The sequence below is a fragment of the Cherax quadricarinatus genome, chromosome 40 (assembly GCF_038502225.1).
Source record: "Cherax quadricarinatus isolate ZL_2023a chromosome 40, ASM3850222v1, whole genome shotgun sequence".
NCBI classification, from domain to species: Eukaryota; Metazoa; Arthropoda; class Malacostraca; order Decapoda; family Parastacidae; genus Cherax; species Cherax quadricarinatus.
This window is the reverse complement of record NC_091331.1, coordinates 3,116,660-3,134,235: the sequence shown is the minus strand read 5'-3', so window position 1 is coordinate 3,134,235 and position 17,576 is coordinate 3,116,660. Positions and strand designations below refer to the sequence as shown.

Genomic DNA, 17,576 nt, shown 5'->3' with positions numbered 1-17,576 from the left:
CGTTCTGTAAGTAACGTGTGTGGTACCGTTCTGTAACGTGTGTGGTACCATCCTGTAAGTATCGTGTGTGGTACCGTCCTGTAAGTAACGTGTGTGGTACCGTCCTGTAAGTAACGTGTGTGGTACCGTCCTGTAAGTAACGTGTGTGGTACCGTCCTGTAAGTAACGTGTGTGGTACCGTCCTGTAAGTAACGTGTGTGGTACCGTCCTGTAAGTAACGTGTGTGGTACCGTCCCGTAAGTAACGTGTGTGGTACCGTCCTGTAAGTAACGTGTGTGGTACCGTCCTGTAAGTAACGTGTGTGGTACCGTCCTGTAAGTAACGTGTGTGGTACCATCCTGTAAGTAACGTGTGTGGCGCCGTCCTGTAAGTAACGTGTGTGATACCGTCCTGTAAGTAACGTGTGTGGTACGTTCCTGTAAGTAACGTGTGTGGTACGTTCCTGTAAGTAACGTGTGTGGTACGTTCCTGTAAGTAACGTGTGTGGTACGTTCCTGTAAGTAACGTGTGTGGTACCGTCCTGTAAGTAACGTGTGTGGTACCGTCCTGTAAGTAACGTGTGTGGTACCGTCCTGTAAGTAACGTGTGTGGTACCGTCCTGTAAGTAACGTGTGTGGTACCGTCCTGTAAGTAACGTGTGTGGTACCGTCCTGTAAGTAACGTGTGTGGTACCGTCCTGTAAGTAACGTGTGTGGTACCATCCTGTAAGTAACGTGTGTGGCGCCGTCCTGTAAGTAACGTGTGTGATACCGTCCTGTAAGTAACGTGTGTGGTACGTTCCTGTAAGTAACGTGTGTGGTACGTTCCTGTAAGTAACGTGTGTGGTACGTTCCTGTAAGTAACGTGTGTGGTACGTTCCTGTAAGTAACGTGTGTGGTACCGTCCTGTAAGTAACGTGTGTGGTACCGTCCTGTAAGTAACGTGTGTGGTACCGTCCTGTAGGTAACGTGTATGGTACCGTCCTGTAAGTAACGTGTGTGGTACCGTCCCGTAGGTAACGTGTGTGGTACCGTCATGTAGGTAACGTGTGTGGTACCGTCCTGTAGGTAACGTGTGTGGTACCGTCCTGTAACGTGTGTGGTACCGTCCTGTAGGTAACGTGTGTGGTACCATCCTGTAGGTAACGTGTGTGGTACCGTCCTGTAGGTAACGTGTGTGGTACCGTCCTGTAGGCAACGTGTGTGGTGCCGTCCTGTAGGTAACGTGTGTGGTACCGTCCTGTAGGTAACGTGTGTGGTACCGTCCTGTAGGTAACGTGTGTGGTACCGTCCTGTAGGTAACGTGTGTGGTACCGTCCTGTAGGTAACGTGTGTGGTACCGTCCTGTAGGTAACGTGTGTGGTACCGTCCTGTAGGTAACGTGTGTGGTACCGTCCTGTAGGTAACGTGTGTGGTACCGTCCTGTAGGTAACGTGTGTGGTACCGTCCTGTAGGTAACGTGTGTGGTACCGTCCTGTAGGTAACGTGTGTGGTACCGTCCTGTAGGCAACGTGTGTGGTGCCGTCCTGTAGGTAACGTGTGTGGTACCGTCCTGTAGGTAACGTGTGTGGTACCGTCCTGTAGGTAACGTGTGTGATGCCGTCCTGTAGGCAACGTGTGTGGTGCCGTCATGTAGGCAACGTGTGTGGTACCGTCCTGTAGGTAACGTGTGTGATGCCGTCCTGTAGGTAACGTGTGTGGTACCGTCCTGTAGGTAACGTGTATGGTACCGTCCTGTAGGTAACGTGTGTGGTACCGTCCTGTAGGTAACGTGTATGGTACCGTCCTGTAAGTAACGTGTGTGGTACCGTCCTGTAGGTAACGTGTGTGGTACCGTCCTGTAGGTAACGTGTGTGGTACCGTCCTGTAGGTAACGTGTGTGGTACCGTCCTGTAGGTAACGTGTATGGTACCGTCCTGTAGGTAACGTGTATGGTACCGTCCTGTAGGTAACGTGTGTGGGACCGTCCTGTAGGTAACGTGTGTGGGACCGTCCTTTAGGTAACGTGTGTGGTACCGTCCTGTAGGTAACGTGTGTGGTACCGTCCTGTAGGTAACGTGTATGGTACCGTCCTGTAGGTAACGTGTATGGTACTGTCCTGTAGGTAACGTGTATGGTACTGTCCTGTAGGTAACGTGTGTGGTACCGTCCTGTAGGTAACGTGTGTGGTACCGTCCTGTAGGTAACGTGTGTGGTACCGTCCTGTAGGTAACGTGTATGGTACCGTCCTGTAAGTAACGTGTGTGGTACCGTCCTGTAGGTAACGTGTGTGGTACCGTCCTGTAGGTAACGTGTGTGGTACCGTCCTGTAGGTAACGTGTGTGGTACCGTCCTGTAGGTAACGTGTGTGGTACCGTCCTGTAGGTAACGTGTGTGGTACCGTCCTGTAGGTAACGTGTGTGGTACCGTCCTGTAGGTAACGTGTGTGGTACCGTCCTGTAGGTAACGTGTGTGGTACCGTCCTGTAGGTAACGTGTATGGTACCGTCCTGTAGGTAACGTGTATGGTACCGTCCTGTAGGTAACGTGTATGGTACTGTCCTGTAGGTAACGTGTGTGGTACCGTCCTGTAGGTAACGTGTGTGGTACCGTCCTGTAGGCCCCTCATCACCCATCCTTCCTGGGGACTAACAAGGTAGGCCTATTCTTTGCAGCTACCAGCAGGTGACTTAGCTACCTTCACTCTCCTACCCACTCTCACTCTTTCACTCTCATTTACTCTCTCTCTCTCTTTCTCTCGTGCGTGTGTATATATATATATGTATGTGTAATGAACACTTTTCATTTCTCAATAATAACTCGCATGGAAACAAACTTCTCTTGTAGGATCCTCTTAAGCAGATGAAGAGGAACCCAGAAGGGATCGAAATATTCTTTCTTTCAACACATCGGCCATATCCCACCGAGGCGGGGTGGCCCAAAAGGAAAAACGAAAGTTTCTCCTTTTACATTTAGTAATATATACAGGAGAAGAGGTTACTAGCCCCTTGTTCCCGGCATTTTAGTCGCCTCTTACAACACGCATGGCTTACGGAGGAAGAATTCTGTTCCACTTCCCCATGGAGATAAGAGGAAATAAACAAGAATAAGAACTAGAAAGAAAATAGAAGAAAACCCAGAGGGGTGTGTATATATATGCTTGTACATGTATGTGTACTGTGACCTAAGTGTAAGTAGAAGTAGCAAGATGTACCTGAAATCATGCATGTTCACGAGACAGAAAAAAAGACACCAGCAATCCTACCATCATGTAAAACAATTACAGGCTTTCGTTTCACACTCACTTGGCAGGACGGTAGTACCTCCCTGGGCGGTTGTTGTCTACCAACCTACTTCCTTAAATATATAGACCAATTAATCTTCCGAGTTTCTCTCTCCATTTGGGATATTATTATTATTATTATTATTATTATTATTATTATTATTATTGTTATTATTATATAGTATATATGAGCTTGAAAAAATCTTTATGGCAAACTATAACAAACTATAACAAATCACTAACGATGCAATACAATAGATCACCAACGATGCAATACAACAGATCACTAACGATGCAATACAATAAATCAACGATGCAATACAACAGATCACTAACGATGTAATACAATAGATCAGTCATCTTGCTGGTTGACTTACTTCATTTGTTTAATTTTATAAAAATACTGAGTAAAAAAATGTATTTTTCTTTTACTAATATGTAATTACATTATTAATGCTGACTTGTGGTTTGTGTGTAGTATACACGTAATATACACGTAGATATGTCAGCGTGTGCGCAACTTCCTGATAATTGCACCATTTGTTACGATATGAAAATGAGGGGTGGTGGGAGGGGTTACAGGAGGGGAAGAGAAAGGGATACGAGGGGAGGGGTGAGGGGGCCATAGTTGACCTTGGTAGTGACATTGAAGTTTCTCCTGGCCCTCAGGCAGATAATTTTCGCACCTGCTCTCTCGCCCCCTCCCGCCACCCCCTCCCTTCACTACCTCCGGTCTCACCCCCACCCCCCTCAAAGAAAGCTACCTATAATCGTCTTTGTTTACCCCTCCCACCCCTCGACTCCCCTAGACACCTGCTGCTGGGAGGGGGCGTTGCACCCTTTCAATCAGCCTCCCCCCCATTTCTCCTCCCCTGTGATCCCAACAGAGCGTGTAACTCTATTGCCTTGGATCAAATCATTACATTAATACATTACATCTGGAAATGTTTTTCTTCCTTGGCTCCAGATTTTTCTAGCGAGGGTAGGGCGTCTGGTTGTACTCGCCTGTGTGTGGTTGCAAGGGTTTCACTCTTAGCTCCTGGACCAGCCTTTCAACATGCCGCTTGCCAGATTCACTCCTAGCCTCGTGAGCCCTATCATACCTATATATTCTTAAAACTGTGTATGGAATCTGCCTCCAGTTTTTCGTCGAGGTCATTCCACTTTCCGACCACCCTGACACTGAAGAAGTGCTTCCTCACATCTTTGTGACCCCCTGTGTCTCTCGAGCTTCCAGACATGCCCCAGAGTACCTGTTTCCCGCCTCCGAAACAGCCTGTCTCTGCCCTGTCAATTCTCCCGAGGATTTTGTGTGTTGTATCTCCCCTGGTCTTGTCCTCCCGGGTGGTTATATTCGATTCATTTAGCCTTTCCTCGTAGCTTATACTCCATTAGCTCTGGAACTAAGTCTTGTTGAATACTTCTGTTTGTCTGTCATGTGTTTGTACCGCAACCCTGATCATCTTCCAGCGTTCGGCAGAAAACGAACGCTCTGAGGCTCGACCATATTCCCCGCGCTGCCAGACGAAAGCCATCCGTTATTTATTTGGTTATTGTCTGTGATTTATACGTCAGTATATGGTAACTGACGTTAAGTTAACATAATATTAAATGAGGATTAAATTTTGGTGTGATAGACCGTGTAGAAATGTACGAACAGTTGTCTGGAAGGAACTCTAGGCGCAGATTACAAGTGAACAGGTTATTGTACGATAGTGTGTGCTCCTAGTTGTTGCTACAGGGGGTATAGATTCAGCTCCTGGTCCCGCCTCAGCGATTCGCAAACAGCCGAGAACACTTCGTGGCATCATGGGCCCTATCATACCTATTCGCAAAACTGCGTATGGAATCTGCTTCCATTACTACCTCACGAGTGTTGCACTTCCTAACTACACTTACAGTGAAGCTTACTACTAAACTTTCATCTATACTCTCGTGACCCCAGTCCCTCCTTGATATATATAATATATCCAGATGTTTTGGGGTCTAGTTCCTAGGCTTTTTCATGTATCCATAATGCTTATTACTGTATAGTTTAGAAAAAAGACAAGTTGATGATTGAGACACATGTGCAACACTTGGGTATCTTTATTATGGATACGTTTCGCCAGCCTGTGGCTTTATCAGTCTAATATAAAGAAGAACGGTGGAAGGTGAAGAATTCAAGGTAATCAGTCCCTCAGGAGTGATGGACTGAACACTTCCAGGTTGAGGGACTAATTCGTCCTCTGTATTGGACTGATGAAGCTACTGGCTGGTGAAACGCTTCCATAATAGAACTACTCAAGTGTCCCATTCATCTATCCAAATGCTCTTGCGATACCATCCACTGGATGGATGTGAGGCTCACAAACTAGCCGCTTCGGCGGCCAAATCTAACGCCTGAAGTCACCTGTCTGACCATTACAGCAGTCAGTCCACATCCTCTTGTAGTCTTCCCTTATCTTCCTCCTTCGTTATCTTTACATCTACACGCGGGTAAATAGGACACATACCAGGTATATTAAGGTGTATCAGTAAAGGACCCCAATGGAAACAAGTCACTCTGTCTAACCATTTTGGGTTATCCTAAGTTCTCTACACATATGCTGCTATGTATGATAATCACTGTTACTGTATTTATGTATAAATGAATAAATTTACTTAACAGATGAATTATTGTTGTTACTGAACCTGTAGTGGCCATACTCAAGGAAAATTATTATTATTGTTTATAGTTATTATTATTGGTGTGATGAAGACACGTAAACATGGCTCTCCTGGGTCGGTCTCTCTTTACACTTGATAAATTCTGACTGTGTTCCCGTCAGTGTCTCGCCGGCCAGCGAATTAGACCCTCCGGATTTTTTATACATTTTTTTTTTAGGGATGGAAGGTGATTCTAGGGTTTTTCTGCAACGTCGAGTTTTGTGTGGGAGGATGTGTTGAGGCCCGGCTGAGTGTTTTATTCTCTCTCGCACAACACAACACAACGCGCGCGCGCGAGCACACACACACACACACACACACACACACACACACACACACACACACACACACACACACACACCACACACACAATACACACACACACACCATACACACACACAACACACCACACACACACACACACACGACACACACCACATACACACCACATACACTACACACACACCACACACACACACCATACACACACACCATACACACACACACAACACACACACACAACACACACACCACACACACACACCACACACACCACACACACACACACACACCACACACACACACACCATACACACACACACCACACACACACACACACACACCACACACCACACACACACACAATACACACACAATACACACACACACAATACACACACACACACACACACCACACACACACCACACACACACACCACACACACACACACTACACACACACACACACACACACACACACACACACACACACACACACTACACACACACACACACTACACACACACCACACACACACACACACCACACACACACACACACACACACACACACACACACATTGACTGACTCATTGGAGAAAGTTGCCTCTAATAATTCCAGGATGAGTCGGGCGATAACCTCGGCAGGTAACTCAAGGGCCCTAGAGCAGTCACTTGCACCTTGAGAATCTTCACACTACCACTTCATGGAAAACCAAGCCTTCTGCTGTAGTTTGTTAGTTTATCTCGCTCTCATCAGTGTTCAACGGAAGCCTGTGAAATGTTGGACACTGGCCGACTAGTTCCTTTTCTTTCTCATAAACATGTAAGATAACAGGTAAATCCTGCCAATATCTACTTACCTTCAGTATACTGTATACTTTCCTGTGAAATTCTTGTTATTCTGCAGGCAGTGTTTGTTGCACAGTACAGTAGAGGTGCTTATAGACCGGGGCGAGGGGGCCATGATAGCCACATCAGCAGATAACTGTTCATGTTGTCATACCTACTCTTGAAACCACGCATTAATATTGCTTTCATTTCCTCATTCAGCTCGTTCCCTTTGATACCCACCTGAGCATCTACCAACATTCAGGGTTTGAAGCCGATCAGAAGAGACATATTCCATTATTACATTTATGAGGAGAGCGCCATTCCTGTAGGGGACATGCAGGTCTTTGAATAAAGAAAGGTAATCATGTTCATTACAAGTGATTACTGGTCTAATTCCTTGGATCAAGAAACCCCCTCACTGGCATCAAGGCGACATACATCTGCCACCGAGATGGTTGTAGTCAAAAGTTCCTCTGTATTATTGAATTCTTTTTCACTTGGCAGTATTTTTGACCATTTGTCAAGCCTTTTGCTTTCGTAGGGAGTAATTTGAGTGTGCAGATTTGGGACCAATCCCTCGAGAATTTTCAGAGTATAAATTATGAAGAATCTCTCGCCTACCTAAAGTCGGTACCTGACCAGCCGGGCTGTGGCTCGTACGTTGGATTGCGTGCAGCCAGCAGTAACAGCCTGGCTGATCAGGCTCTGATCCACCAGGAGGCCTGGTCAAAGACCGGGCCGGGGGGCGTTGACCCCCGGAACTCTCTCCAGGTAAACTCCAGGTACGTTTCAGGGAATACAGTTCTGTCAACAGTGTTACACCATCTCCCCCTTTCTACAACCCCCTGGATAGTTCGAGGGACTTAAACGTTCACAATAACTCGGCTGTTTGATTAAATTTATATGGAGAGTGAAGGTTATCTCTACATTATCCAGATCTGCTATTTCTCTCGACTTAAAAGGACGTATTATTGCAGCAGTTTTCCAATCCAGAAAGAACAAGTGAAATTAAAGACTATCATTGTCTTGGTATCTCTTATTTTGAAGGTTCTAGTTATCCAGCCTATCATTTTTCTTGTGGTTGTGATGGAAATACTGTTCCAAGTTTAATTTCGTCTTTTTTTTATCCATAGCAGAATAATTGAAATTTGTTTCTATTTTACATTTATGAAGGCCCATTGAACGACGCGGTATATATCAGCCACTCGTAATTCTATTTTTAGTATTGTCTGCCTAAGATGAGTGTTGTGATTTATGTTTTAATCGGATACTTGGGGCGAGTAGCGTTATGGTGACATGTGAATATTATTGTGTTGACTATTACTCTTTGGGTTCGATATATTAGAAATTTGAAAATCCATCTGCCCGTTTTTTCACTGATTCTTTCTGCATGCAGTTTTGCAATCTATAAAACCATGACGTTTGTCTGAGGTTTACGGGAAGTCTTTTCATACTCCATCTACATTTTGCTTGTCTTCAAGTGTGTCAGAGACCATGGAGGAAGAAAAAGGATCTATCAACCACGTTACAGTACCTCGTAAATTATCTTCATTGCAGCCTCGTTTAAAAAAAGTGACTCGAAGTGACTATGAATATGTGTACTTAAAAACAATATCGCAACCTTAATTCTCAGTTAAGATAGTCATCAAGGCATCTAGTGGCCACTCGAGCGAATCCACGATCTAGGGCTTATTAACCCTCCATCCTCTCCTGGGAAGGTGTTCAGAGATAGCAATCGTTGCAACAGAGTTTTGAAATATATTCTGGGATGTCTGGTGTTGGAGCTGTGTCAAAACACGTTAAGGTTGGACCTGGCCGGACTAGCAAAACACCAAACAAGGATTTCCACTAAATGAACGAAAAACTGTAGCATTTCCACTTACTGAACGAACGTTCTCTCCATCTTTGACCTCACTCGCAGTCACAGTTTTACTGCTCTAATTATAATGCCAAACTAATTCGTAGGAAAAATTCAACACAAATGCGGTACAAAGCGAGATATTAAACTGGTAACGATGATCTATGATGGAGGTTGTAGTTGTGAATATTGTTTCAACAGGGAATTGGACCTACCCTTCCTTCAGTAGATCAGGAACCCTTCTCTGAAGGGATTATAACAGTTACACTTCAAGATCTTACTTAAAATTAGTAACTTTTTTTTTTTTAGCCTAACTGTAGTGTTTACGAAAAGTATTTAGAGTAACCAAAGATTTGTAACCGTCCTCCCCTTGGGTCTAACCTGAATGCTCCTATTTCTTATCTCCGCTGTAAGACCCCCTCCCATACGGGTTTAGTGCTCCTCCGTGTAAACAAGAATCCCAACACCCGCTGCACCCTGCTACCTAACGGTCAGCAGGTACCAACGAGCAAGTGGATTGCTCTGGGTCGCATCCTGGGGAAGAGCCAAGAAGAATCACAACAAAAATAGTCACATTGACGTATCAGTTTTTATTTCGACTTTGCCTGTGCAATATAATTTTTTTTAACGAGGGTTTTAGGACGCACAGATGTTACGGACGCATTAAACGAAGGTACATTTATTGGGTTATTGTAAATCTACAAAAAATTCAAGGTGGCTTATTGGGTCATCCAGGGTTACTGAACCTTCGGGCCTGGTCTTAGACCGGGCCACGGGGCCGTTGACCCCCGAAACACAATCCAGGTATACTCCAGGTAAGCGCTAAACCAATGAGGGCCTTCGGGATTATTGACACGAATAAAGTTTTTTTTTTTAGGACATTTAAAGAATCGATTTACACATTATTAAATTTAATAATGAACATGTTTACTTGTACCAAAAACGTTACTGGAAATTGTCTGACCGTCTTCCATGGAGTGAGGGTGAGGGTCGTCAGGGCGGGTGGAAGGGTAGGTGAGGGTCGTCAGGGCGGGTGGAAGGGTGGGTGAGGGTCGTCAGGGCGGGTGGAAGGGTGGGTGAGGGTCGTCAGGGCGGGTGGAAGGGTGGGTGAGGGTCGTCAGGGCGGGTGGAAGGGTGGGTGAGGGTCGTCAGGGCGGGTGGAAGGGTGGGTGAGGGGCGTCAGGGCGGGTGGAAGGGTGGATAAGGGTCGTCAGGGCGGGTGGAAGGGTGGGTGAGGGTCGTCAGGGCGGGTGGCAGGGTGGGTGAGGGTCGTGAGGGCGGGTGGAAGGGGGGGTGAGGGTCGTCAGGGCGGGTGGAAGGGTGGGTGAGGGTCGTCAGGGCTGGTGGAAGGGTCGATGAGGTTCGTCAGGGCTGGTGGAAGGGTGGATGAGGGTCGTCAGGGCGGGTGGAAGGGTGGATGAGGGTCGTCAGGGCGGGTGGAAGGGTAGGTGAGGGTCCTCAGGGCGGGTGGAAGGGTGGGTGAGGGTCGTCAGGGCGGGTGGAAGGGTGGATGAGGGTCGTCAGGGCGGGTGGAAGGGTAGGTGAGGGTCGTCAGGGCGGGTGGAAGGGTGCGTGAGGGTCGTCAGGGCGGGTGGAAGGGTGGGTGAGGGTCGTCAGGGCGGGTGGAAGGGTGCGTGAGGGTCGTCAGGGCGGGTGGAAGGGTGGATGAGGGTCCTCAGGGCGTTTGGAAGGGTGGGTGAGGGTCGTCAGGGCTGGTGGAAGGGTGGATGAGGGTCTTCAGGGCGGGTGGAAGGGTGGGTGAGGGTCGTCAGGGCGGGTGGAAGGGTGGGTGAGGGTCGTCAGGGCGGGTGGAAGGGTAGGTGAGGGTCGTCAGGGCGAGTGGAAGGGTGGATGAGGGTCGTCAGGGCGGGTGGAAGGGTAGGTGAGGGTCGTCAGGGCGGGTGGAAGGGTGGATGAGGGTCGTCAGGGCGGGTGGAAGGGTAGGTGAGGGTCGTCAGGGCTGGTGGAAGGGTGGGTGAGGGTCGTCAGGGCGGGTGGAAGGGTATAGGCATTAGAGGAAGGGTAACAGAAGATGGCAGGGTGATGGATGGGGGGGGGGGATGGTGGCAATGGGGGATGCATCTTCCACCGGGAACAGTGGAAGATTCAGCTAAAATGTTTACGTGAAATGGTAATTTAGCCTTAACCAGAAGAATTATACTCTTTAATCTCCTATGACCTGTCACGCGAGGGAAGAAAATATTGTAGCCATGACCCAGAAGACGCCGGGCGTATCCCAGTACAGTGGTAACCTTGAGAGAAAGACAGTGCAGCACACGCTTTACTGGGACACTTGAACAATGTTTATCTCGGTAAAGATATGATTTATTTTAGTCATTCGGGTTATAGTATATGATCTAATAAAGCTCTACACAGCGAAACGTTGTACGATGAAAATCTCACAAGTGAAGGGTAGACGTTTAGGAGGAAGGGGTATGAATTTAGCATTATGTAATATAATGCACTATGTAAGAACATAATGCTGGGCAAATAATAGAAATGGAGAGTAATATATATTCAAACATTCCACACGGGTACAGTAATGCATTGTTAGCTACTTATTCCAAACTATAAAGTCAAACTTTGATGTAAGGACACAAATGTAGTGTTTACAGAGACACACACACATACAAAGACTGAAACACTTGTGCAACACTTAGAAATCTTAATTAAGGGAACGTTTCTCCAACCTCTGGCTTCTTCAGTCCTACAGAGAAGAACGGTGAAAACGTAGTAGTTCGAGGTAATTCATTTATATCATAGAGAAAGATTTGAATGACCATAAAATTAAAATCTGAGAGGCAGAGCGAAAAAGGAAAGGGGCGGGGGATGGGGGGAGGGGATTAAGGATAAGGGTAGGCAAGTGTTGGCACTTTTTAAGGTAAAAGCCCATCCCACCTCTAATACGCCCACCATCCACACGCATTAGTTTTGGTATTTAGATATTAGAGACTGTTTCACACATTCGCTCATCCATCAGCCAGACAAACATTCTCAATGTTATACTCGTACATTCTAGTACTCTGTTGCAACACTTGCTCTAAACACATTCCGTCTCCTTCCTTGTTCTTTAAAACTGCGTGTGCTGTATAGCCCTTGTGGCTTAGCGCTTCTTTTTGATTATAATAATAATAATAAAACTGCGTGCTTCACGCCCACACCCAGCTTGTTTGCTTTTGTGACGGTCCTTGGTGGCCAGGTTGTGATGGTCCTTGTCAGGCTGTGACGGTCCTTGATGGCCAGGCTGTGACGGTCCTTGGTGGCCAGGCTGTGACGGTCCATGGTGGCCAGGCTGTGACGGTCCTTGGTGGCCAGGCTGTGACGGTCCATGGTTCCGGGCTGTGACGGTCCTTGGTGCCAGGCTGCGCCATCTAGATCATCCTGATGTAGTGATTCTGAATATCAAGGAATTTCGTACCCCGACGAGATCTCCCTCACTCCCCCCACCCACAGCACAGGGTAGCCCCTGCCCACGCTGGCGGATGTGACTCCCCCCTCCCCCGCCCACGCCTGCCCAAACCCCCCTTACAGGATATGGGTGTGACTGTTGTGCTATAAGATCTCTCAGACTACAGTCACCCTGGCTGCCGGATCTCCGATCTCCCTGACCACGCCCACGGCGTGGGTGTGGGGAGGGAGTGAGGTAGGTGTGGGCGTGTCAGGTGAGCACGCGCTCCCACGCCCGCGTGCCTATGCTCAGGCTCACGTGCCCGCTCACGCATGCGCAAGTCTCTCTCCCACGCCTAAACTTATACATACAGACAAATACACGCCCACTACCACGAATCACACATCCATAGCCACGCCCGTACCCGCATCCACGCCCATATGAATGATATGTTTGTAGTCAGCGGCATAAGAAATCTTACTCAATAGTCTGTCTAAATCTCGAGTAACATTTAAGCATTAAGATTAGTTTTACCCGAAATGCATTGCATACTAGTGGCTTTTTGTGCCTAACAGTTTTGTTACATGTAAACTACAGGATACTTTAAAAAAAAAGTATCGTAGCCCACGCCCACTCTTCTGTCAGCTTTAGCCTTAAATTCACATGCACACACATTAAAACACACACACACACACACGAGCACTATTTAATATAATAGGGAAAAGACTGTAGTGGATCAAGGAATAATTAACGGGAATTAAACGAGTTAGTAAGTTAATGTCAGAATGGGCGAGTGAGGGGGGAGGGGGGTTGTTCACAAGGGTCAGTACTGGGACCAGATAAGATAAGATAAGATAAGTATTGTTTTTTGTGTATATGAACATGACAAAGGAAACAGAGTCGGTAGTGTCCTATTTGCAGATATTGTAAAACTAACGAGAGTACAAACAGGAGTAGACAAGGAAAGACTACAAATAATTTGGAGAAACAGTAGGAATAGTCTGGCAAGTGGCTATTGGAATTTAACCCCAGCAAGTTGCAAAGTTATAAAGATAGGAGAAGGACAAAGACGTCCGGAAATATTGTCCAGGCTCGGTGGAGAAATGCTGTAAATCTTTAAGAAAATACCTCGGAGTGAGCATAGTTTCAAGCATCTCGCCTGAGGCGCACACACATCACTACCGCTGCAGCAAACGCGATCGACAAATTGAAGGGACCATCAACAAGGAGGCATTCACGAACTTATACACAACAAATGTCAGGCCCATCTTGGAGTATGCAGCCCCAGTATGGAACCCGCATCTGGTAAAGCATGTAAAGGCTCTAGGAAAAAGTGCAAAGGTTTGCAAAGAAAACTAGTTCTAGAGCTGAGGCGGTATGAACTATGAGGAGAGGCTAAAGAAGTTAAAACTTGACGACACTAGAAGACATAAGAACCAGAGGAGACATGATTATGACATACAAAGTACTCGGAGGATTTGATAGGGTGGACAGGGAAAGTGCTTTAGAGGCGGGTCTCGGGTTCACGAGGTCACAGCTTGAAGTTACAAGCACAGTCACAGGGATGTTAGGAAATCTTATTTTAGCCTTAGAGTGGTCAGTAAGGGGAATGACCAACACAACGAAGTGGAAGAGGCAGAATCCGCACACAACTTTAGAAATAGGTATGGTAAGAGTTGACACTCGACCCCTGCAACTGCATATAGGTGAGTGATCCTGACAAATATTCAACACAAGGTAATGAATAAAATAGGGTCTAGCACAGCACCTTAAGGCCACGAGTACAGACACCAACACTGCATGTTAAGGGGGATGCTTAGATGCTGATTAACGGCTCTTGATTCAGAGAATGAGAAGTATCCTTCCCTTGGATCAAAACTGATTTCCTCTCATTCCCCAAGCATTGTGTGAACCTTGTGGGTTAAGAACTTGACCCCTTGAATGTAATAAAAAGGAAGGCCAAAGTAACAAATGATTTTGTTCAATTATTTACCCAGGATAACCTAATAAAGCCTTACCTGAAGTATACCTGGAGGGTATTGCGGGGGTCACCGCCCCTGCAGCAAGTATACCTGGAGGGTATTGCGGGGGTCACCGCCCCTGCAGCCCAATCCCTGACCAGGCCTCACGGTGGATCAGGGTCTGATCAACCAAACTATTACTGATGGCCGCACACAAACTGACATACGAACCACAGTAAGCCACAGCACCATGTCTTCCTTTGCAGATGACACCCGAATTTTCGTGAGTGTCCTCCATTGAAGACACTACGAGACTCCAGGCAGGACATCAACCAAATCTTTAAATGGGCTGCAGAAATCAATATGAAGTTCAATGATGAGAAATATAAGTTACTCCAATATGGAAAATGCAATAGAATGAAAGATTAATGTAAAAGACCTGGGAGTGATAATGTCAGAGGATCTCACTTTCAAAGATCACAACATTGTATCAATTGCATCTGTTAGAATTATGACAAGATGGATAATGAGAACCTTTAAAACTAGTGATGGCAAGCCCATGACACACTTCAGGTCGCTTGTTCTATCTAGGCTGGAATATTGCTGCACACTAACAGCACCTTTCAAGGCAGGTAAAATTGCTGACCTAGAAAATGTACAGAGAACCTTCATGACATGCATAACTCATTTACTGGGAATGCTTGAAGTTCCTCAACCTGCACTCCCTAGAATGCAGGTGGGAGAGATACATGATTACTGTATATACACTTGGAAAATTCTAGAGGAATTAGTACCAAACTTGCACATGAAAATCATTCCCTATGAAAGCAAAACACTCGGTCAACGCCCCCACAGCCCAGTCTGTAACCAGGCCTCACGGTGGATCAGGGCCTGATCAACCAGGCTGTTAATGCTGGCTGCACACAGACGTATGAACCACAGCCTGGCTGATCAGGTACAGACTTTAGGTAACTGTCCAGTGCCTTGAAGACAGCCAGGGGTCTATTGGTAATACCCCATATGTACACTGGGAGGCAGTTAAACAATCTTGGGCCCTTGACTCTTACTGTGTTGTCTCTTAGCATACTCGTGGAGCCCCAGCTTTTCATTGGGGGATGTTGCATCTCCTGCCCAGTCTTTTGCTTTCATAGGGTGTGATTTTCATGCTCAAATTTGGTACCTAGGTTATATAAAGCAATACTGATTCACCTTCCAGTTTTAAAATATTCACAAGGAAGCATTAAACTCTGCTTACCTACTCTTGCCAGCCCTAATCATCCAGTTTTCTTGTAGTTAATTTACCCACGGGTTTAGCACTTAATTTTATTATCATTAATTGTTATTATTAGTTAATTAAAGAGCATAACAGAAATGGTGCCTCCTTTATTTTTGCAATAGTAGTGCTTCCATGGGGTAAAATACAGTAAACACACAAACAATATCAACATACTTCACTTTTGATTCATCATACAATAACCCATGGGTTGTATAAATGTTGGTAGAATTACCCACAATATGCACTTGTGTCTTTTTACTTTACAACCCATGGGTCAAGAAAAACATCTTTTTTTTTTTTTTTTTTTTTTTTTTTACACATGAGGCATATTGGGTCTAGTAGTACAGGGGTGGGAATGCAACCTTGTGTGCCCTGATTACAATTAAAAAAAGAATGCCCTTGTTTATACTATTATAAGCATTAAATCTGTTTGCAAGAGTTTGATGAAAACTTAAGTCATCATCATTATGGATGTGCTTGTGTATTTTTCTTATTACAGGGCAAAAAGTTAGTCACAGAGGTTAAGAGTCAGATGGGCCAAAGATTTTTCTAGACTGCATGACCATTTCTTTTTTTTTTTACTCATTCTTAAGAACTTATTTAGCCTGTTTTCTCACAAGTTTTAGATAGCATGCAACAGTTCAGACCTCATATTTTTGTATCAACAAGTAGTATTTTTTTCTTTTTAGCAACTCCTAATGAAACGTTTTTGATAAGATCAACATTTTTGAAAAGAAAAATCACTCGATATATTACAATTGTAAATTCACTTGATCAAATTTATTTCTTCTGTATAAACAATTTACTTTTCAATTATTCCAAATTCTCTATTAATAAATACTACTGGTACTGTACTCCCAAAATATGTCAGTACTGTATACATATACAACTAATATACTCATTCCACGTGTTCAAACAAAAAACATACTGTACCAACACGAGTAAAATTGATCATGTATACTCCATACTTCCATAAGGATATTAAAATTATCTTCAGTTAAAGAATTATAACATCTTTATTGCACAGTGTGTTCCCCATTTGGGTGAGAGACTGACCGCGACACATAAAAAGATGCAATAGAAAACTTGAACTTGGAAAACAAGATTAGGGGGTATGTGAGATGCAAAGGAGAGGTAATAGGAAGCACGAGAGTATGTAAGGATGATGACGGGGGAGGACAAACATTTAGGAGATATGAGAAGTGGAAAATATAATTAGAAATTTGAAATTACTAGTTTGGGACCCCTTAGACCTGATAGGAAATGTCAGTGATACAAATTTATTTTTTTGCCCTCTTAACAACAGATTTTTATCAAAGATTTTTATAATTTATAATATACAACAAATATTAAATAAAGCCAATATTCTATACTAAAATCTGCACATTATAGACCACAATACTTTTACAAATGACTGGGAACTCAGTGGCATGTGATGATTTACTGATTAATTTACCTATAATACTTTTGGTACCTTAGTAATTGTTACCTCTTGTAGGTTACATGTTCAATTAGGAATCTTGGAATATGCTGCATCTCAGTGCTGAAGATGTGAAAGTCCTGTCAAACAGAGGTTATCTTAAAATTAATTGTAATCTCTCTTATTTGAAATGTAAATAATAACTAGATGTGACAATAACTAGGTCTGTTAGAAACAGTAATTTTAATTTATCTATTATAAATAATTCTTTTTATTGGAAGAGAAAAAAATTACAAAATATTTATTCATTCTGCAAGCAAAGATGACACCATGTAAGATACTTTTACGTGCTTTTCTAGAAAGGCATAAGAGATAATGTATTTAGTTTAGATAATTTTAGCTTTGAGTTGTTTATGCAGTAATCTCGAGTACTCGAAGAAATAACTATCAAACATTAATTTTTATAAACATGACCAGTACACAAAGATTCTGATTGTATATCATTGTTACAGGAATGAGAGTTAACATATACATGTACTAGTTTGCACACAGGATTGGTGATCACAATGGGTATTAGTATGTGTACACATCTAATTATACTCACCTGTGTTTACAAGTACTGAACTTCACCTCA

The 17,576-nt window shown here is 44.7% G+C and overlaps 1 protein-coding gene and 1 long non-coding RNA gene across 4 annotated transcripts in view; one reads left to right on the top strand and one right to left on the bottom strand.

The window, feature by feature from the left end:
• The window catches only part of LOC138853790 (uncharacterized), a 105,301-nt gene that overhangs the window by 49,037 nt on the left and 38,688 nt on the right, over positions 1–17,576 (top strand). The window lies entirely within an intron of this gene.
• The window catches only part of LOC128687353 (cAMP-regulated phosphoprotein 21), a 369,078-nt gene continuing 368,021 nt past the window's right edge, over positions 16,520–17,576 (bottom strand). For both annotated transcript variants that reach the window (XR_011392951.1, XM_070092627.1), the window contains one exon: positions 16,520–17,082. Coding sequence is in view for 1 of the 2 variants with exons in the window: in XM_070092627.1 (XP_069948728.1) it covers positions 17,060–17,082 (23 nt within the window). In the remaining variant the exon portion in view is untranslated. The remainder of the gene's footprint in view (positions 17,083–17,576) is intronic.